The following is a 22,715-nucleotide window of genomic DNA, read 5'->3' as shown; positions in this document are numbered from 1 at the left end:
ATAAAGTACATGCCAAGAGGAGCCACAAGGAAATAAACCAGGTGAGGAGCCTGAGAAGTAGAAATGTAAAAAAGTGTAGCAAAGTAGAATTCAAGATCTAAGTCAATGAGGTACTTCTGCAAAACCTAAAGTGACCCATGGCCTGAACTACTACTATTTTAATAAAATTGCTTCTAAGTGGGATCTATTCCATTCCAGGTAGGGATTTACATATGTTGGAATACAGGGTCTCTGCTGCCAAATCTTCCTCTCCTGTGACAAATGCAGAATTATACATCTAAGTGTTAACAACTAGGTCAACTAAAAATAAAACACATAACACACGACTAGGTTACAGTTACACCTACAGGATATGCATGGCTCAGAGGTCCCCAGCAGTTTGTGGTTGATCTTCTAAAGGGACAATGCTTTCTCCATCCATGGTCCTCAACCTCCAACACTGCGATTAAACTACCCACCCCTCCCCGCTCAAAAAAAAAAAAAACAAAAAAAAAAACAACTAGGGACAGGCACTACAGGACCAGATATGAGAGGGCCTTTCTGCCTCGAAGCACCACACATGCCCATTTATGGAGGGCTCCTTGCTGGATAAGGCATTGGCTATGATTAGCTCATGTGGTCTCTACTGAGTCAAAGCTCTCAAAGAAGGAAAAAAAGACATGGCAAAGGCAGATGATCATTGTTCTTGTTCAATTTTATTGGCATTGCGTTCATCTCTTTACAGAAGAACTCAGCCCACACCCTAGAATGTAGACCTTTGGAAAAAGGAGAAGTGCTCCATTAAGCAAGCTACAATGCGGGGGCAGATCCTAGGAAGGGAGCAGAACTGCCAGGGTTCCAACCAAAGAAACAGGTTAATTAATAATGGGCAATATTGGGGAGATGGGTGGGGAAAAGGAGAAAAAGCTCCGCTAACCTAAGGATACCACAACCCTGAAAGGAGCGCCTTCTAGAACAAAGGTAAAAATCACTAGGACAGATCTGTGAGGGTTTTCCTTTCACTCTCATAGTAGGATGCTGATCTAACAGGGGAGTTTTGAAGTGTGGAGCAGGGGGGAAAAAAAGAAAGAAAATGAGAATTTTAATTTTTGAAATAACGGCAATTTATCCATTGCACATACCACTGTATTATGCAAATCAACCTTTTGGAAAATTTAGACACAGAAGGGAACTAGACAGTTTTCCCCCTGGAGAGATGAAAAGCTTTTTGGCTCTTAAGTCTTTGATAAAAGGCGTACATAATTCTTGTGTCTACTGTACAGAATACTGCCGCTAGCTGGATTTCCCAATTCTGAGTAACACTCTGCAATCCAAACAGGGTTCAACCCTCCATCTTACATGCCTGCATTACAGGACTTAAACACATAATCCAAGAATTTCTTACACTAATTTATACATTTTAATTGGTTGCATATATTAACATGTACTATAAGATTCTTTTCTAAGAAGCATTACATAATAAATGGATACTGTAAAAAGATCTGATTAGTTAAAAGTAACAAGCATTAACAGATAGATACATACAAAACTCAGCCTGATCAGACTGGGTGTGAGCCTGTAATGGGGCATGGGGCACCAGCCTTCCCAAGGGGTAGCCTTCAAGGAGGGAGGGGAAAGGGGAGGTAAAAAGACCACAAGACCGTTAAAAAAAAATTAGACACAGATTAACTGTAAACAGTTCTCTCTCTCTCCAGTGGACAAAAAGAATAAGCTTCCAATGCCAACTCCATATCAGAATGACATCCACCGCTGGCCTGTCCTGCTGCCATACACGCGGGCTCATGTGAGTGGGCAGGCAGACCCCAAGAGCCATCATGGGCAGGGGCTGGAGTTTGATTATGTCAGGGGTGTGTGTGTGTGTGTGTGTGTGTGTGTGTGTGTGTGTGTGTGTGACATGTGGGGTGTAACTGTGTTTGATGGGGTTTTCTTTTGGCAGCTGGATGTGAGAGATCAATGTATGTTTTGTTTGGAAGAGGAGAGGGGGAATTGTGTTGAAGGCCTACGTGTGTTCTTGGTTTGTGAAGGACTCTGTGCTCAACTCTCACTGCCCCCTCAGCAACTGCAGCTTTCTGCCGAGGCCTTGGCCCGGTCATTCTTGTCCAGTTTGATAGGTTCAGGGAATTCGTTGTACAGCTCCACCTCCGTTTCCTGGACAAGGAGACAGAGAAAGGTTGGTTATTCAGGGAATTGAAACATTTCAGCCCTCATTGCGGGCCCTTTCTGCCCAGGAGGGGCTCACTTCTGCTTGGGCAAGCAGAGTGGGCGGAGAGCTGTGGAGCAGAGCCTGCCCACGCAGTTAAGGGAACACTCTGGCAGAAGATGCCACACTCAGGAAGTAGCAAGAGAAAAAGATTTTGTGACAACTCCAGGTCAATGTGAAGAGAGGAGTCCTGCCAGGAGAAGCATCAGTCTGCACTGAGCAATCAGGACAGAAGTTCACATACATTCTCAATCAGATCATGATCTGGGAGCTCTGGGACCACATCCACATCCAGTTCAGATGCTTTCTGTATGTTCCCTATAGTTGACAATGGTTAACAATGGTGTGGATTTCTAGCTTTTCTCAAACATCTGGCAACCCTCAGTCAGTATGTGCACGAGGTGAAGTGGCTGGAGCTGAGTATGAGCTGCCCTCTCAACCTGGAACACTCCTTCTACCTCCCCATCTTCCATACACTTTTCTGGACCAATGGCCTCTGCTCTGGTCTCTTTTTTCTTCCAAAGGTTTAGCAGAGTTTTGTCTCCCAAATGCTGCAGGCCTAGAAAGGCAGCTGTGAATGAATTTTATTACCATCTGTGACAAGTGATCAGAGCAGATGGACTATGGTCATTTTAGTGGGACTTTGCTAAAGTAACATGTTTCCAATGAGAAGTAGCATTCTACTTTTGGCTGCAGGAAAACAATGTCACTTAAACATTGAGCACTTGTGTGCCAGTGACTGTTTTAGGATTTGCAGATAAAGCAGGAACTGTTTCTATTCATTAAAAGTTATCTAGGAAAAAAATCATTCCATTCACAATAGCTATAAAAGTATAACACATCTAGGAATACATACTTAAAAAAATAACAGCTTTGGCTGAGCATGGTGGCTCATGCCCGTAATCCCAACACTTTGGAAGGCCGAGGCAGGTGGATCACCTGAGGTCAGGAGTTCAAGACCAGCCTGGCCAACATGGTGAAACCCCGTTTCTACTAAAAATACAGAAATTAGCCGGGCATGGTGGCAAGCAAGCACCTATAATCCCAGCTACTCAGGCGGCTGAGGCAGGATAATTACTTGAACCCAGGAGGTCGAGGTTGCAGTGAACCAAGATGGTGCCACTGCACTCCTAATAGCTTTATTGGGTTTTAACTCACATGCCATAAAGTGTACAATTCAATGGTTTTTAGTATATTCAGAAAGTTGGGCAACCATCAACATTAACTCTAAAATACTCTCATCACCCCCCAAAAAAAACCCTATGCCCATTAGTTCCTTCCCACTCCCATTCTACACTATCCTGGACCCAGCAACCACTGATCTACAGTCTCAATAGACTTGCCTATTATTCTGGACACTTAATTTTTAAACATTATTTATTTATTTTAATTTTCCCCATTTCTTCTAGTGGACTGCAATTTTTGTTTGCTTTTTATTTTTCTGAGGCAGAGTCTTGCTCTGTCGCCCAGGCTGGAGTGCAATGGCATGATCACAGCTCACTGCAGCCTCTAACTCCTGGACTCCAGTCTTGGTCTCCCAAGTAGCTGGAACTATAAGCTCGTGCCACTACGCCTAGCTAATTTTTAATTTTTAGTAGAGATGGGGCCTTGCTATGTTGCCCAAGATGGTCTCAAACTCCTGGTTTCAAGCGATCCTCCAGCCTCAGCCTCCCAAAGTGCTGTGATTTTAGGCAGGAGCCACTGCATCCGGGCCGGACATTTCACTGAAATGGAATCATACAACATACGGTCTTTTTACAACTGGCTTCCTTCACTTAGCACCCATGTGGCAGCAGGTGTCACTACTTCATTCCTTCTTATAGCTGAATAATATTAGAATGCATGGATAAGCTGTCCTTTGTTTATTCACTTATCAGTTGATGGACATTTGAGTTGTTCTTACTTTTTGGCTGTTACAAATAGCGACATTTTATATTGCCACTAGTACCTAGGAATATGTTTACTGTGAAAGGCAAAGGATCCTATTATAAATCAATTATAGCTTGGGTGTGTCTGTAGTCCTACCTACTTAAGAGGCTATGGTGGAAAGATCACTGGAGCCCAGAAGTTGGAGGCTACAGTGAGTGATGATTGTACCACTGCGTATCAGCCTAACTGACAGAGCAAGACCCTGTCTCTTTAAAAAAAAAAAAAAAAATCAATCAATCTTACTGAAGCAACAGAAACAAGACCTAAAATAGATTCATGGGTGGAATGTTTTGTTTTTTTGAGATGGAGTTTTGCTCTTGTTGCCCAGGCTGAAGTGCAAAGGTGCAATCTCAGCTCATTGCAACCTCCGCCTCCCAGGTTCAAGCAATTCTCCTGCCTCAGCATCCTACGTAGCTGGGATTACAGGTGCCCACCACCACACCCAGCTAATTTTTTGTATTTTTAGTAGAGATGGGGTTTCACAATGTTGGCCAGGTTGGTCTCGAACTCCTGACCTCAGGTGATCCACCTGTCTCGGCCTCCCAAAGTGCTGGGATTACAGGTGTGAGCCACCCCACCCGGCCGGGCAGAATGTTTGTGTTCCTCCAAAATTCCTGTGTTGAAGCCCTAACCCTTCAGGTGGCTGTATTTGGAGTAAGGAAGGAATGAAGGTTAAATGAGGTTGCAGGGTGGGGCCCTGATCTGAGAGAATTCGTGTCCTTATAAGAAGAGGTGACACCACAGACACCTTGCTCATGTGTCCTCTCTCTGTGCACACAGTAGAAAGGGCATGGGAGGACACAGTGAGAAGACAGCAGTCTGTGAGCCCAGAAGAGCGCCCTCACCAGAAACAAAATATGCCAGCATCTTGCTCATGGACTTCCAGCCTCCAGAACTGTGAGAAAACAAAATGCCTGTTGTTGGACCCACCCATGTTGTGGGGTTTTGTTAACGCAGACTGAGCAGACTAATGCAACAGCTGCAACAAAACTGCAATCAATGGGGAAAAACAGTGGGCTTGAAGAAAAAAATTCCAATCAAAATCTCAACAGAGTTTTATTTGGGGTGTGGAAGGTAAGAGAGGAAAATCATGGAACTGAAACAAAATTATTAAAAAATAATGTGGCAGGCAGGGCGGGGTGGCTCACGCCTGTAATCCCAGCACTTTGGGAGGCTGAGGTGGGCGGATCACAACATGAGTTTGAAACCAGCCTGGCCAATATGGTGAAACCCTATCTCTACTAAAAAATACCAAAATTAGCCAGGTGTTGTGGCGGATGCCTGTAATCCCAGCTACTTGGGAGGCTGAGGCAGGAGAATCACTTGAACCCGGGAGGCGGAGGTTGCAGTGAGCTGAGATCACGCCATTGCATTCCAGCCTGGGCAACAGAGCAAGACTCCACCTCAAAAAAAAAAAAAAAAAAAAGAATGTGGCAAGAGGAAACTTGCCTTATCAGGCAGTGAAGTGAAATCAAGACAGTCCAGATAAGGGAACATGGCATGGACATCACCAGAACAGACTGGAGAGACCAGAAACAGATCCCAGCACATATGAGCATTTAGCACAGGCCACGGTCTATTCAGGGAGGGAAACGGCTTATGTAACATAGCCGAATGATTTCAAACAACTGGCTGAGCTCTCTGAGAGAAAAGGCAAGTCTCTCTTTCCTGCCATAAGCCAAAACAAATTCCAGCTGAATTAGAGAAAAATCTGATGTAGACACAGGAAACACAGAAACTTAAAATGACATACCCAAATAAAAAATTACTTTTTCCCTATGTTCAAAGGACTTAAAAATACCACAGAGTTGAAAAAGTCACTTGAGATGCAAGTAGAATTAACTTCAACTGACTAGCAGCTCATGAGAACTGAGAGGCCCAACCATGTGCTGTGTGCTGGCTGTGTGCAGCAGAGAAAATCCAAATGGCTAAGCCCCAGGGAGAGGGACTCAGAGGGACCAGTAGCCACGATGGTGGCAATTTATACACCCAAAGATTGGCAATGTCAGCAGAGTGACAAGTGACACCTATTGCTTGCTGGCAAGGAGGTAGAACAAAGCAAGTCCACGCTGCTGAAATGTTATTCCCCTTGGGGAAAGCAACCTGGCACCCTAACTTATAATAAAACAGACCCTCCAAAGTAACAATCTAACTCCTTAGGGGCTAGCTCTAAAAATAAAAGCATAAAGACAACAGGGACAGTAGTGATGGAAGAGAAAAACTCAAGACGGTGATGCCAGGCAGCAGGGAAACAGGTGGGAAACACTATCCTACACGTATTTGGATTTCCATTCCCTTATATGAACATTAAGAAAAACGCAACCGTTTATTATTTGTGGGTGAGGGTGGCCAAGTCTGCATCTTGGTCTTTTCCTTACCACTTGAGGGCTCTCCTGGCATTCTGGGTAGAACAAGTTCCTCATTGAGTAGGTCTGTCCCTTTCATTCTGGAACACTTAGTGCAGACCCCACTCATGTCAGAATTTCCCTGGTCCTTGGAGCAACCATTCCAAACAACTCTCTGTCCTGCTGAAAGCCATTACCTTCATTCTGCCGGCTTCCTGGAGTCAGCAGAATCTGCCTTGCCCTTCACAGCCACTATGTGCTTCAAGTGCTCTATGCATCCCCCCAAACCTGTCACATCTCTGACCACCCCTAGACACTGTCTGATGCGGCCTCGTGACCTGCCTTAATCACCACTGCCCCTAACAGAGTTGTACATCGAAACAGACTTTCAACTTGCATGACTGGTTGTATCTAATCACAGAAACAGTAAGAAAGAAATTCTAGGTATTGTATTCCTTGAATAGTTTTCCTACATTTTCTTCCTTGTGTTGTTTACTTAACTGTTCCTAAGGAAAAAGTTACCTGTCAGTATGTGAGAGCTGAAAGAGTTGGTTTCATTTAATCTTCATAATCACCCTGCAAAAGCAGGTATTCCCATTTTTCAGGTGAGGGGGTAGAAGTTCGGATATTATTTTATTTTATTTTATTTTATTTTATTTTATTTATTTATTTTTTTTGAGATGGAGTCTCACTCTGTCGCCCAGGCTGGAGTGCAGTGGCTCGATCTCGGCTCACTGCAAGCTCCGCCTCCCGGGTTCATGCCATTCTCCTGCCTCAGCCTCCTGAGTAGCTGGGACTACAGGCGCCCGCCACCGCGCCCGGCTAATTTTTTGTATTTTTTAATAGAGACGGAGTTTCACCGTGGTCTCGATCTCCTGACCTTGTGATCCGCCCGCCTCAGCCTCCCAAAGTGCTGAGATTACAGGCGTGAGCCACCGCGCCCGGCCGGATATAATTTTATTTTTAATTTTTTGTTTTGAGAAAGAGTCTCACTCTGTCACCCAGGCTGGAGTACAGTGGTGCAATCTTGGCTCACTGCAACCTCTGCCGCCTGGGTTCAAGCAATTATCTTGCCTCAGCCTCCCGAGTAGCTGGGATTACTGGCAACCCCCACCAGGCCTGGCTAATTTTCTTTTTATTTTTTAGTGGAGATGGGGTTTCACCATGTTGACCAGGCTAGTCTCAAACTCCTGACCTCAAGTGATTGGCCCGCCTTGGCCTCCCAAACTGCTAGGATTATAGACGTGAGCCACCGTGCCTGGCCATAATATATATATTTTTAAGCCCAAACTAGATATAATGATTGGTAGGCAGCAGAGCTGGGATTTGTATTCAAGTTAATTTCCTTCTTAAATAGAGCAGCAATCTGATCAGGGGTCTCCCAGTGACCTGATCTCCTAATCGCAGCCAAGAAAATAAGAACAAGCCTAGTAAAAGAAGGGCAGTCTCAGTTTTCCCAGCCTCTACATCTTTTAGATTACTTCCCCAAAGTGGGGTTTCTGGAAGCTTAAGCAGAACATGTCATAACCTTCCCAGATGAACACTTAGGGTATTCTGGCTACATAGAAAAGAGTCGGTTAGGGAAGAAGATTAAGGGCAGGAGGTCAGGCAGGGACTGGGTCAGTGGTCGGGCATCACAAGAGTGGGCAGGTCAGCTGTGGGAGACCCACCTGCTTAAGTGCATTCCGTGCAATCGTCTGGAATGCCTGCTCCACGTTGATGGCCTCCTTGGCACTGGTCTCAAAGTAGGGAATGTTGTTTTTGCTGTAGCACCAGGCCTGTGCCCGCTTTGTGGCCACCTGAAAGGAGAAGTAGGGTGCACACAGGCTCATGATAGAAGCAGCTAGCACTGACTCCATCCTCCCCAGGAAGTGTCATGGTCCCTCGTCTACAGGTGGTACAGGTGAGGACACAGATGTGGGGAAAGAGGGTGTTGGAAGAGACCAGTAGACCCGTCCAAACTCTCCCTGCTGGCTATGCTCAGGATAGCTAGGATTCAGCTAGAGAGCTCAAAGCCTGTCTCAGTCTACAGCTCATACCTTCTGACCCTCAGTTATACTTAAAAGCCATTTGTGAATGGAGTAAGAAGCCAGTCTGGGAAAAAATGAAGAGTGTTTACTGGGACCTCAGAGATCCCAGGACAGGAAATGCCCAGCAGCTTGGTATTAAGGTTTAGAGTCCCTTTACCATTACTGCTAGTGTGATGTCACCCATGCCACTCACACATTCTCATTCCTTCCCCAACCCCTAGCCCATTTTCAGCCAAGAGATAAGGACTAAGTCACTTAGGAAGGGGAGAAAAAAAAGATCCATGGTCAGAAATAAACTTAGTCGTAATTAATCAAAGAGTCTATGTTTCCAACAGAAATGATATTTGAAACCATAACTATAGTACAGCAATTTCACTCAAAGCCCAAAGCAATATTCTGCACACATGGAGATCCAGGCACGGCCTGGAGGTACTGGGAGGGCACTACTGAGAATGACAAAACTGAATTTCCTCCTTCAAAGTGCAGAAAGGGAACTGAAGCTGAGATAGCCAAGACAATGGCCTAAAGTCACAGTCAGCTGGGAGCAGGATGGGGACTTAACCCAGGTCACCTGGGTCCCAGTCCTTAAAGGCAGTTGGCCTGAAGGGCTGGCATAGGGTGATGAAGACTCCCACCAGCACCTCCTAGAGCCATGTGAGCTTAGCAGAGAACCCTCCAAATTCACAAGGCCCCTCGGGAGCAGGTGTCTGTGACAATATCTATCATCGTTGGTACTTACTTGTCTGTTTTCGAGGTCAATCTTGTTTCCCAACACAACAAAGGGGAAGTTTTCAGGATCTCGGGGACTGGCCTGGATGAGAAACTCATCTCTCCAGCTATCTAGGGTTTTGAATGTGTTGGGGGCAGTCACATCAAATACCAGAACACAGCAGTCTGCACCTCTGTAGAAGGCCACACCAAGAGACTGGAACCGTTCCTGTCCTGCTGTGTCCCATATCTGTGAGAGACAAAACATTTATTCCTCGGGAGAGTGCTAGGCAGAGCACAAGGAGCATGTATGCAGGGGGTGCCAGAAGAAATGGGCTAGATTGTGAGGTCACCCACAAAGACAAATGACACCAGACTTCAGGAAGCAAATTTCAGCACCAGAGTATCTGAAACAATCCTCACAAATATTGTATGTAAGTATGTGTCTGTCTATGAGAAGGTGACATTGAGTCCAATCTCCAGGGTGCTAGAAATTTCTTATATCTTGATCCAAGTAGTGGTCACATTTAGGTAAATGTGTAAAATTTGAACTATAAATAAAACTTAGGTACTCTGGGAACTTTCTGAGAGCAATGGAAATACAGGGAAGTGAGGTGATGACTCACAAATGATACAGTTCAATTTATGCATTTTACTGTATGAAAAGTTTGCCTAGCCAGGCACAGTGGCTAACCTGAGGTCAGGAGTTTGAGACCAGCCTGACCAACATGGAGAAACCCTGTCTCAACTAAAAATACAAAATTAGCCAGGTGTGGTGGTGCATGCCTGTAATCCCAGCTACTTGGGAGGCTGAGGCGGGAGAATCTCTCGAACCCAGGAGGCGGAGGTTGTGGTGAGCCGAGATCGTGCCACTACCCTCTAGCCTGAGCGACAAGAGCGAAACTCTGTCTCAAAAAAAAAGAGAAAAGTTAGCCTAAACAACAAAAAAGATTAGCATGTTATATTTCATTTGTATTATACCTCAATTAAAAAAAAAATGAAAAACTCTTGACAGAAAGAGATCAAGAGAAAGACAATGAGAACACACACCAGATTAAACCAGGTACTACTGACCAGCTCTAAGCTGGTCATATCATTCACTGCCATGCTAGGTTTAAGAGCAAGGCTGGGTATATTTACTGCCCTAGATCCGTAACAGGCACTCAAACAGAGCCAAACATGATAACAACTCAGATACAAGAATAAAGGGCAAAAAAGATAAATTTATCTCTCATGATTCCACTGCCTCTCAGCAGGTTAGGGCACTAAATGTTCCCTTCCCCAGATACAATAAACGAAGTCCACACATGTAGACTAAACAGGATCAGGGCTGCTGATGGTACTCATTTATGTGCTCTCCTGGTTCTCCAATGTTCTACACGGAATACATATGCATCTCTGTCAGTGGAGAAATGACCCCATTCTCAAACAAACAAACAAACGAACACTTGGCATCCTCCCACACAGGAAGGAGTTCATGTCTTGTTCTAGTTATTTGTGTGGAGAGGTTTTCTGGAGCTGACTGGAGACTGTACATGTGACACTCTCCACATTCTCCCACACTCCTCCCCTTTACCCCGTCACGCACTAGGGCACTCTGGCAACAGCAGATGGGGTGACGTGGGAGAGCAGGTTCACTGGACTTTACAGCTGCCCAACAGATTTAGTGAATCATCCATTCCTGTTTTTAAGAAAATATTGTTGCCAATCTCCTGTAATTATAAACAACTCAGCAATGAACATTAGCATACAGAGCTTTTTCTGTATTTCAAATGGCTTTTTTTCAGGAAGACTCCTACAAGCAGAATTACATAAGAACTCTGTTATGTTAGGTGGAACCAATTCATCATCTGGAACTCATATACACAGAGAAGGCAAAGTAATACTTTCAAAAAGAAAAGTCAACAAGTTGATGGGTTCCTAGAAAGTTACCAAAATTAATTTAATTTTGAATTTACAAAAGTAAAGGCCATATTTATCAAAACATCAACAAATACAGTCCTATGGCTGACTGTGATCTTTAAATTTTTTAATATTTTAACTGAAATTGTTAACAGTGACCTAGGTTCTTGGAATCTTCCATGACAGAAATCAAGAGAGATCACCAGACACAATAGCAAAGAGAAAGTGAAAGTTTATTTAGCTTGTGCATAGTGAGCTAGCACTGCAAAAGGAAAGGGGCAGCTGTTCTCTGAAAGCAGTGTGGGAGTTAACTTTAAAGGGCCTTCCTATGGGGAGGGGTGATGTCAGGGTATGTATATCTCCTATTTCTCTACCACATACACAGTGGCTAAACATGCTTCTTCAGAAATTGCGTGTAGCACTAGCAGGTTAAATCTCCACCCTGGGGGTGATTTTTAGCATTAAAATGAGGAAAAGGTAACTATAAGTTGAAGTCTAACTGCACATGCTGGGGGCCCCAGGGAGGTCCCTAGCCCCATGAAGCAGGAACTTATGATAACAGTTTCTTGGGATTTTTTTTGCTGCTGATTGTCTGGAAGTTAGGTAAGCTACAGCTTGAGTAAGGGGCTTTTGTTCTTTTTCTCTAGACTACATCAAAACAGGGAACCAGCCAACCTGCTTGTCTCAAAATGGTTTGTTTTCTCCATTTAAAATTATACCCTTATAACTATCTACCCAATACTCTGATGTTACCAGAATTAACACTGTTATTTTAATCCATTTTTTCCAAGAATTAACCCTTCCCCCATTGCATTTTCTTCCTACTTTACCACAAGCAAATGCTCCTGAAGAGATACCTTACATAAATAGTATCATTCTGTACAGCTTTTTGCAACTTGTCTTTTTTCACTCCCAAAAGTTAACAGTTATATAATATTTCATTGCCTTAACAGACTACACTTAGTTTCCCAGATCATTTGAGTTACTTGCAGTTTTTCACTACTACCCATGCAACGCTGCAATGGTAACTCTCGTTACACCTCAGGCGTCATGCCCGGACGTAAGTTTCTCTAGGCCATACACTCAGACTGTTGCTGCATAAGTGTATGTTCAACACTGGGGAACAGAGTGGCAGTTTCTACTGAAAAGGTTGTACGCATTACTACACTCCTACCATCAACCTGAGGCTGTTCAACTCCCTATATTCTAGCATCCACCAGGTTGCCTACTGCTTGGATATTATTAGGCATTATCATCTTTTTCACCTGCTTGTGTGGTTTGTTTTTGTTAGTCTGGGAATCTTGTTATACAGATGTTTAATGTAATCTATTATCAATCTTCAACATTTTATGATTTGTACTTTCTTTTTTTTTTTTGAGACGGAGTCTTGCTCTGTCACCCAGGCTGTAGTGCGGTGGCAGGATCTCGGCTCACTGCAAGTTCCACCTCCCGGGTTTATGCCATTCTCCTGCCTTAGCCTCCTGAGTAGCTGGGACTACAGGCGCCCGCCACCTCGCCCGGCTAGTTTTTTGTATTTTTTAATAGAGACGGGGTTTCACCGTGTTAGCCAGGATGGTCTCGATCTCCTGACCTCGTGATCCGCCCGTCTCGGCCTCCCAAAGTGCTGGGATTACAGGCTTGAGCCACCGCACCCAGCGATTTGTACTTTCTGTACTTTCAAATGCCAGAGGGGAAAAGTATTCACTATTTTCATTTTTAAAGTTTTCACTTTGTATTTTTTCCACCTTCAGGTCTTGAATCCTCTGGTTCCCCCAAGCTAGAATGTAAAGCCCTGTCCTGGTCCCACTTATTTACCCTACTGGCTGGGCGCAGTGGCTCACACCTGTAATCCCAACACTTTGGGAGGTCAAGGTGGGTGGATCACCTGAGGTCGGGAGTTCAAGACCAGCCTGGCCAACATGATGAAAGCCCATCTCTACTAAAAAAAAAAAAATACAAAAAATTGTCCAGGCATGGTGGCAGGCACCTGTAATCCCAGCTACTCAAGAAGGCTGAGGCAGGAGAATCACCTCAATTGGGGAGGCGGAGGTTGCAGTGAACCGAGATCAGGCCACTGCACTCCAGCCTGGGCGACAGCAAGACTCCTGTCTCAAAAAAAATAAAAAATAGGCTGGGCATGGTGGCTCATGCCTGTAATCCCAGCACTTTGAGAGGCTGAGGTGGTTGGATTACGAGGTCAGGAGATCAAGACCACCCTGGCTAACACGGTGAAACCCCATCTCTACTAAAAATACAAAAAATTAGCTGGACGTGGTGGCATGAAGCGGTAGTCCCAGCAACTCGGGAGGCTGAGGCAGGAGAATCACTTGAACCCAAGAGGCAGAGGTTGCAGTGAGCCAAGATTGTGCCACTGCACTCCAGCCTGGGCAACAGAGTGAGACTCCGCCTCAAAAATAAATAAATAAATAAATAAATAAATAAATACACACCCTACAACACCCTTCTCCCCATGTATTACCAGAGAGGTGCACCCTGTGCCCTCTGTTCCTGTGCTCTGTGTATAAATTACTATGAACTCACAATATGTTCCGTGGAAATTTTTCATGCCTATTTGATTCCATCTAAGATACTAATCAATTTCCAGATTCTTTCTGAACAGTATAGAGAACTTTAAAAAACAAGAAACACAGCAGTCACTAATATTTCCCTACACATTAGATTACATAGTTCTGATCTTTGTTTCCTCATATTACTTTGGAAGTTACATACTCATGATTCCAAAAATAGATACAAGTATACTACTGAAGCGTTCTTCCTTCAGACCTATCTACGTGAAATCATTTTCTGCCTGGAGTTATCCTTTAGAACTTCTGCCACTAGCCCTTAAAGACGTACTCTTTCATTCAGGAGGGTTATTTCAGCAGAGACAGAACACTGTGCTGCCTGTCTCTTTCCCAACATACCCCACTGCCTGCTGGGCTCTGCTATTACTGCCAGGACTTACCTGGCAGCCTCAGTGCTGTGCTTGTCAAGTTTTCCTCAGTCTATTTTTAAGTCTTTTTTTTTTTTTTTTTAAATTTCACTATGACTTACACAGAATTCTTTTTATTTATCCTTCCTGGAATTTGGGCTTCCTGAGTCCGTGGACTGGTGCCACATCAGTTCTGGAAAATCCTCAGCAAATATCATCTTTATCTATTATTCTCTCTTTACACCTTCTGAGACTGATTAAAAGTAGGTCCAACCTTCTCACTTTCCCTTATCTCTTTCATATTTCCTGCCATTTTTATTTCATTCTTCCAACACTTTTCTGGTGTGGCCAATCTGCTGTGCTTTAGCAGCATTCTCTGAATTTCCAAATTTCATTGATTGTGCTTCATTTTCTCCCCACATCAATGTTAACTGTTTCGTTTCTTCTCTGCAGATTAAAAGATTATCTTATATTTAACCAAAGCCCCTTTAGTGAGGTATGGCTGACATACAAAGGCTGCACATATCTAATAATCTAATGCATAGAACTCAATGAGTTTGGAGAGAAAACCATCATTACAATGTAGGCCACAAACCTACTCATCAAAAGGTTCCCCCCATCCTCTTTTATTAGTTTTTGTGATAAGAACACTTAAAATAAGTAAATTCTTTTTAAAAATTTTTTTGTAGAGATGAAACGTTGCTATTTTGCCCAGGCTAGTCTCGAACTCCTCTCTTGGCCTCCCAAAGCACTAGGATTACAGGCAAGAGCCACTGCATTCAGCATGCAAAATTTTAAGTGTACAATATAGTATTGTTAACTACAGGCACCATGCTGTACAGATCTCCAGGATTTATTCATCTCATATAACAAACTCTGTATGCTCCGTATTTCTTTAAATATAAAAAAACACTCTGGAACTAACAGGCAAGTTTTTCACTGGTTCTTTCTTGTGGTGCCTTGTTTTCTTACTTTGATTATATTTTACTGCAAGCTGCTAAAAGCCCTCGAAAAACACACGAGGACTCCTCAAGATCAGGATAATGACGCCTTTGTCCAGAGATAATGATTTTCATTTACTTCTAGTATCTGAAGCTGGCTATAAGAGCACAAAGGCCATCCTTTACTTCAATCTCTTGGGAACTTGTTATCTTTTTTCACTCTTTCCTCACCTCACTCAGTGCCCTGTGGATCTCCTGATAGGGTTGACTTCAGGGGTGCAGCGCCCCAAGGTCCCAGCTTAGTAACACAGACGGGACTATTACGACAACCCCCCAAACAGCAGGGGCCGAACTCTGATTTCTGAATTCGCTGGCCCACATGGCTATCAAAACCACAGCTCAGCTGGAGAAGTTCTATTTTTCCTCAGCAAAAGGCAGTCTGAGTCTTGCTGCGACACATGGAGAATCTTCAGATGGGCCTTTACCCCAGCTCCCTAAAGTTATTCTACTCCCTTCTGCCTTCTGTTGAGAATTCGTCAGTCTGTTGTTCCTTTGTAAGTCATGTGTTTTTTCCTATAGTTGCTCTTAAGATTTTGCTTTTCGGTCTTCACAATTTTAAGTCTTCTTTTAGAAAATATGCTCAGCTCTTATGGCTTACTGCTTTTTTCAGCTGCATTTAATCTACAGTTTAACTGTTCATTTAGCTTATTTCAATACTATTTTTTTCACTTCTTGAAGTTCTAAGTTTTCCATATCCTCATTTTTTTATAGTATCCCTTTCCATTATGGTTTCTATTTCTTTTTAGAACATCTCTAGTCATTGTGAACATCTCTTGTGGTACATTATTTCCTCATGTGGTTATGAATTCATCTTCTCTCCTACGGTAGTAAATGTCCCTACAGAGTGGTCTTACCCTTGTTTTTGCCAGGATTGACAGGGATTTATGTTAAATTCTTTGAGACAAAGATTTCTGTACATGTGGATAGTGGGACTGAGATTCTCCAACAACTGCAGACACAAGCTTTGCCAATTCCTTGGGCCAAGGTTTTCCAGTTCTACTCTCAAGCTTGACTTGTTTTTTGTTTTGTTTTGTTTTTTGTTTTTATTTTTTTTATTTTTTTTGAGACGGAGTCTTGCTCTGTCACCCAGGCTGGAGTGCAGTGGCATGATCTCAGCTCACTGCAAGCTCCGCCTCCCGGGTTTACGCCATTCTCCTGCCTCAGCCTCCCGAGTAGCTGGGACTACAGGCGCCCACCACCATGCCCGGCTGTTTGTATTTTTTAGTAGAGACGGGGTTTCACCGTGTTAGCCAGGATGGTCTCGATCTCCTGACCTCGTGATCCACCCGTCTTGGCCTCCCAAAGTGCTGGGATTACAGGCTTGAGCCACTGCGCCCAGCCTTTGACTTGCTTTTAAACTGCAGTTACATTTTGAAGATCTCTAGGTGTATGTGTATAGGTAAGGTGAGGATGAGAGATTCATACTAGCTCTGTCCTAGAAGCGCCAGTCAATTAAGAGTCCTGATCCTCTAGGAGCATGCCACAGCTCGAGGTCAACACATGTACAAACTTCTACCTTTAACCTACATCATTCACACATTTCAGCGAGCCCCCACTATCTGCCGGGTACTTGCTAGGACTACAATGGGATTGGAATTTGCCTCTAGAAGCATGTAGGAAAGAACATCTGCCACAGAGACAGAAGTTTCAAAAGATCTGAGCGAAAAGTTGGAGACTTCCGGTGGGTATACAGGCCCTGCTGGAAGCAGAGACATATCCACCAACACAAGTCTGTAAGAGCAGCACATCATTCGGAAGGACTGGAAGGAGACAAAAAAAAGTGAGTAGCAGCTATTTCTACCATCTTTCCTTGCCTCCATAATGGTGTGCATGAATGTCTTGGTCGATGCTCTCAAAGGCAAACACCAGGTTCTTATTAGGCTGTGCTCCCAAGTCATCGTCTGGTTCTAAGTGTGAAGACGAAACATGATCACATTGAAAAATTGAAATCATCGGTGATCACAGAGCTGGGAAAATTACTGTGAACCTCACAGGCAGGTTAAAACTGGAATGAATGGCCCCAGATTTGATGTGCAACTCAAAGATCTAGAAAAGTGACAGAATAATCTACTCCTATCCCAATAGTTTGGTTTCAAAGTCAGGTTGTACTGACAACCTCAGTTGGCATCACGGACCATGAAGAAAGAGATGAAAATACAGGAGGGAAAATAATGAGATTCTTTTATTTTTTTAATTGAGTGACAGGGTCTCACTCCATCACCCAGGCTGGAGTATAATGGAGCAGTCACAGTTCACTGCAGGCTTGAACTCCTGGGCTCAAGGTATCCACCCTTCAGGGGTTCTTTTCTAGGGATATAATATATGTATACAAACAAAATGACTCAAAGGGGAAAAAAAAAGGGAATAATAGTTTATAGCCAGAATGTGAAGGCTTTTCAACAAGTCACATGAAAGAATCTACATCTTATCCTAACTGTTGAAAGGGAAACCTTTGAAAGATTAATAAGCTGATACATAAAAAAAAAAACAGATTGGCTCAACAGACACACAACTCTTGAAGTTACATATGAAATAGAAAGTCAAAAAAATAAAGAAACTTCATGTCTCACTACTGAGGTGAGACAAAGATGTTTACCTAAAGCACTGGGCAAGAATGTCAAGAGAAACACAAGACAGAGACCTGCAGGTTGCCAAATTTAGCAAACAAGATCAAAAACAACAAAAAACAAGAAAGGATAAATCTGAGTTTTTTTTTTTTAAAAAGAAGAAATTTTAGTGTGTCTTAGCAAGTTGTATCTGAGATATACAAGAAGTATACTAAAAAAGTATTCACTATTGATCTGAAATTCAAATTTAACTGAGTATCAGCCAATTATCTACAAACAGGATAATAAGATTTGAAGAATAGGGAAGGAAAATGTCTATGCATGAGGAAAGATTAAAGGAACTATCAAGGCCTGGTTAGCACAGCCAAGACATATGCTTACCTGCATTGTGACTAGTCTGTCATCCACCATCACCTCCTTGGTCAGAAAGTCAGCTCCTATTGTGGCTTTGTACTGATTGCTGAATTTCTTATTCACATACTGGTTCATGAGTGATGTCTTCCCGACTCTGAAATTGGAGAAAAACCACAAGCATAAGTAAATAGGAAGGTCCTGAAACTCACATGAATTACTGGAAGCATTTAAAAGAACCTGCCTGACCTGAAGGAGAAGAAACTGCTCTCACAGCAAAGGGCAATGCCAGTAGCCTTCCCAGCATTACACTTTTGAAGTTTTGTGCTTTCTCTCTGGGTAAAAATACAAGGTACAGATGTGGGGCAGATGTGGAAAAGCTGCTTACATGTTTTGGTACAACCAGGTCAAATGGTAAAGCCTAGTATTATTTTTCCCATTCTAGAAGGATGCCAGCAAATATACTCCTTCTAAAAGAAGCTTCACTAATAAGACTGCTCTGCTATTCCAACAGTATCCCTGCTATCTCAGATGTTTCTCCATTTAGTGGCTGCTCTTTAGCTTGATGAAGTAACACCAGGAGGAAGACCTTGGCTTTGAGCAGACATATACCACTCAGACAATTTGCTGCTTTAAAGTTTAAAATCTGAAGCAGAAAAAACACCAATATATCACCAAACCAAATATACTTCAAAGAATACTCCTCCAAATATGTTTTCCAGTAAGAAAACTCAGCAAGAGACAATGTGTGATTTTTGCGTGATGAGAGGTTAAGGCAACCTAAAGATAATGCAAAAACCTTCCAAATACCCAGTGATATCACCTTCCTTTGCCACAAAGGAACATGTTCATATTTGTGTTAAAGAACCTGGAGGTACCTAGACAGCCTAAGGCAGTGTTTTCCAACCCAGACCACCTGAGCCAGAATCTCCAAGGGGAGAGGTGGCAAAACCTGGAATCAAATGAGGGCTCGGTGAGACTTTTTGCACACATTTGGGTAAGGCAGGCCTAAAAGCACTATCTTTCCATCCCGACAGAGATGGAGTTGCGGGGTAGGAAAGACAGCACAAATTTAGGCCCTAGCCCACTGGTCTGGGGCTGGACAAATGCTAGCGAATAAAAGGTTCTTCAAAGGCTGGGCATTGTGGCTCAAGCCTGTAATCCCAGCACTTTGGGAGGTCGAGACGAGTGGATTGCTTGAACGCAGGAGTTTGAGACCAGCCTGGGCAACACGGCGAAACTCTGTCTCTACAAAAAATACAAAAATTTAACTAGGAGTGGTAGAACATACTTGTGGTCCCAGCTACTCTGGAGGCTGAGGTGGGAGGATCACTTGAGCCCAGGAGGTTGAGGCTGCAGTGAGCTGTGATTGCACCATTCACTCTAGTCTGGGCAACAAGACGAGACCCTGTCTCTCACACGCATACAAAAAAAGGTTCTTCAGGTGATTCAGATAAGCCAGTCAAGATAGAAAAACCTCTGGCTTTTCAAAGGAAGGACAGGGGACTTTGGACTAAAGAAGCATACCTGCATTTGCTATTGTTGTTATTTTTAAAAATGTATAAGCTTCCAATGAGTCAAAGCTTTCATGGGTCCCTTCAGATGCCACGTCCGAAAAGCCTACCACAGAATCTTTTTATTTTAAGAGTTGGGGTCTTGCTCTGTCACTCCGGCTGCAGTGCAATGGCATGATCATACCTTGCTACAGCCTCAAACTCCTGGGCTCAAGCCATCCTCTCGCCTCGGCCTCCCCAGAAGCTAGGACTACAGGTATGGCACCTGGCTATATTTTTTTTTGTAGAGACAGGTCTCAAACTCCTGGGCTCAAGCAATCCTCCCCTCAGCCTCCAAAGCACTGGAATTATGGGCATAAGCCACCTCACCAAACCTACCACAGAATCTTAAAAGCCATTAGAGTGAGCTACATGGTTAGTGGCACATCTAGTATCAAAACCCAGTTCTGCCATCCCAGGCTCTTTTGCAGATAGACCTGAAGCAGGCACAGCAGCAGGAGGATACTGTATGGTACACTAAGAACACACATCTGCTGGGCCAGATGCCAATGGCAATACATTTATGTAAGGAAGACTCCCCAGCCTTGCCAGCTTGGAGAAAAGGGATTCCACGAAAATGCCTATCCTTAGTTGAGTTCAAATAGTCATCCGTCCCCCATAAAAATCATGCTAAAAACCAGAGAACAAAAGGTTATATAACAAGGATCATCTAAATTTCTGCCACGCAGGGAAATATGTAAGGCCCTAAGCCTCCACTGTGAAAGCAGGAAGTGGCAGCACAGACGGTATGGGCTCCGCAGCAGAGAAGCTTAGCTCTGAGCCAATCTGTTAGCTCAAATTCATGAGAAACTTACCCAGAATCTCCCAGGATGATAACCTTCAGCAACACTTTCTTCCTAGAGGTCATCCTTCAAACTAAAGGGGGAAAAGGAGAAATAACTGTGAGTGTGATGGAAACACCAAGGCAAAACACCTCCCTTGCACAAACGTCTTAGCAGCCCCGAGAGTGCAGGGCCCTGAGCCTTCCTGCTAGTTATCTTCTTTCCACCCAGGGGGCCCTGACAAAGAACAGTATCACTCATCAGAACTCTGGACCCAAGAGCTAGGCAGAACAGCACAGGAGGGCGATCCGGCCCCTGCAAGCTGTTGGAGAGAATGTCTTCTCTTGCTTGGGTGGCGGATCAATTGAATGGATCGGCAATTTGAACCAATGCTCCAACTTACTCAACAGCTTGGTCCTTGCTTCATTCAGGTCACTGCTTCAGTATCACTTTCTCAAAGAAATGACCGCTTTATCTAAAGCAGCATAACCCCTCATTTGCTCTCTATCCCATTACTCTGCTTGCTTTTTCTTCAGAGCACTTACCACTAATTTACATTTTTATGTACTATGTTAATCTGTTTTCTCCCTTTTCTAATAACCTCCATGAAGACAGTTTTATTCCTCATTGCATGCTCAACAACAAGTAGAAATTTTTTTTTTTTGAGACGGAGTCTTGCTCTGTCACCCAGACTGGAGTGCAGTGGCCAGATCTCGGCTCACTGCAAGCTCCGTCTCCCGGGTTCATGCCATTCTCCTGCCTCAGCCTCCGGAGTAGCTGGGACTACAGGCGCCCGCCACCTCACCCAGCTAGGTTTTTGTATTTTTTAATAGAGACGGGGTTTCACCGTGTTAGCCAGGATGGTCTCGATCTCCTGACCTCGTGATCCGCCCGTCTCGGCCTCCCAAAGTGCTGGGATTACAGGCTTGAGCCACTGCGCCCGGCTGAAATTTATTAAATGTTGGGTACTGTCTGAATAATACTTGATTCTGCAGCTCTAGGGACTACCCTTCTCCAGAAAATCTTTCAGGCATCCTTGTCTACTCATGACCAGAAGATGTGAAAAATGACTGATCTCTGCTCAACTGTCTTCCAAGACTTGCCACAGCATGGTCTATCTACTCATCAAGACAGGACTCCTGCCATAATTGCCTCTCATTTGCCAGGGTCTGACTCAGTGACTTCCAGAAAATGAATGGGACTCAGAAGAACTACTTGTTAGTTTCCTCTTTAACCACCTAACTTTTGAAGGCAAGGCTGACAGCAGTGCCTACAGTAGGAGTGACTTAAGCAGCAGATACGAACCCAGGCCACAGGAATTTCTATTCTGGTTTTGCCGCTTATTTTTTTAGCTATATGACCTTGAGCCAGTCATTTAATTTCTCTGCTGGAATAGGGAATATAGAGATGATAGCTCTTATGTCCTAAGAAGGCTGTGAAGACTGAATGAATAAAATGCTCAGGACAGTGACTAGAAAACAGTAGATGATTAGTAAATACTGGCTACTACCATCTTAAGGTATGCCAAATACAGATATGAGTAACAGAACACAGAGTCCAGAAGACAGTGAGAGAAGCAACAGGTCACAGCTCCTAGGCAAGGTTATCCAGCTATCCCCCTCTTTCCAGATGCTTGGCTGTCAATTGTTCTTTTTCTCAACAGGTGGTATTACACCCAAGACCACTAACTAAAAGGAAGTATCAGACCTGACTACTGTCCTACAGGGCAGGATTTGGTAACAAGGCCTACGCTCTTGAAAGTGACCATCCTCGATGGCTTCAGAGTCTGTTTCTGGCTACAAGAACAGTATGGGAATAGGAGCCAGACTAGAGGATGGTTTGCTAGGCAAATACCCCAGGTCCCATGACCTACGCAAAGGGTCAAGCTGTTTCTCTGCCAAAAGCCTCATGCCCATGGCTAGACTGTGAAGACACTGTATCTCAGCCCACCAGCATTTATCTAGAAAGTTCTTACTAGTGCTAGTTAGGGGCAGTATAAGATGACTTGAAGTTCTGTCTTCCATGATAATCAGCACCAAGAGGTATACCCCAAACTATTCATTATACGTGGAGCCCCAGTATTCCCCTTTCTCCCCAGGGACTGCTTTGACTGGTCAAAGCTTAAATGTCACACTCTAAAGTCTGGTATCACATTTCAAGATAGAGATCAGACGATGAGAGTGGTGGTAAGTTTCAAATCGAAAGAAGGGGAGGCCAAGGCAGGCGAATCATGAGGTCAGAGTTCGAGACCAGCCTGGCCAACATGGTGAAACCCTGTCTCTACTAAAAATAGAAAAGGCTAGGCGTGGTGGCTCACGCCTGTAATCCCAGCACTTTGGGACGCCGAGGTGGGCGGATCACAACATCAGGAGATCAAGACCAGTCTGGCTAACATGGTGAAACCCCGTTTCTACT

The 22,715-nt window shown here is 43.9% G+C and overlaps 1 protein-coding gene across 1 annotated transcript in view; it reads right to left on the bottom strand.

Moving 5' to 3' along the window:
• Positions 1–676: 676 nt before the first annotated feature.
• The window catches only part of RAB7A (RAB7A, member RAS oncogene family), a 77,448-nt gene continuing 55,409 nt past the window's right edge, over positions 677–22,715 (bottom strand). Inside the window, exons 2-6 of the mRNA XM_007985441.3 lie at positions 20,334–20,394; positions 17,996–18,122; positions 9,244–9,462; positions 8,145–8,273; positions 677–2,148 (exon numbers count right to left, since the gene is read on the bottom strand). Coding sequence (XP_007983632.1) covers positions 2,053–2,148; positions 8,145–8,273; positions 9,244–9,462; positions 17,996–18,122; positions 20,334–20,386 — 624 coding nt within the window. The 5' untranslated portion in view covers positions 20,387–20,394 and the 3' untranslated portion in view covers positions 677–2,052. The remainder of the gene's footprint in view (positions 2,149–8,144; positions 8,274–9,243; positions 9,463–17,995; positions 18,123–20,333; positions 20,395–22,715) is intronic.

The sequence above is a fragment of the Chlorocebus sabaeus genome, chromosome 22, assembly GCF_047675955.1.
Source record: "Chlorocebus sabaeus isolate Y175 chromosome 22, mChlSab1.0.hap1, whole genome shotgun sequence".
In the NCBI taxonomy this organism is placed as follows: domain Eukaryota; kingdom Metazoa; phylum Chordata; class Mammalia; order Primates; family Cercopithecidae; genus Chlorocebus; species Chlorocebus sabaeus.
The sequence above is the reverse complement of the archived record's forward strand: the minus strand, read 5'-3'. Positions and strand labels throughout refer to the sequence as shown.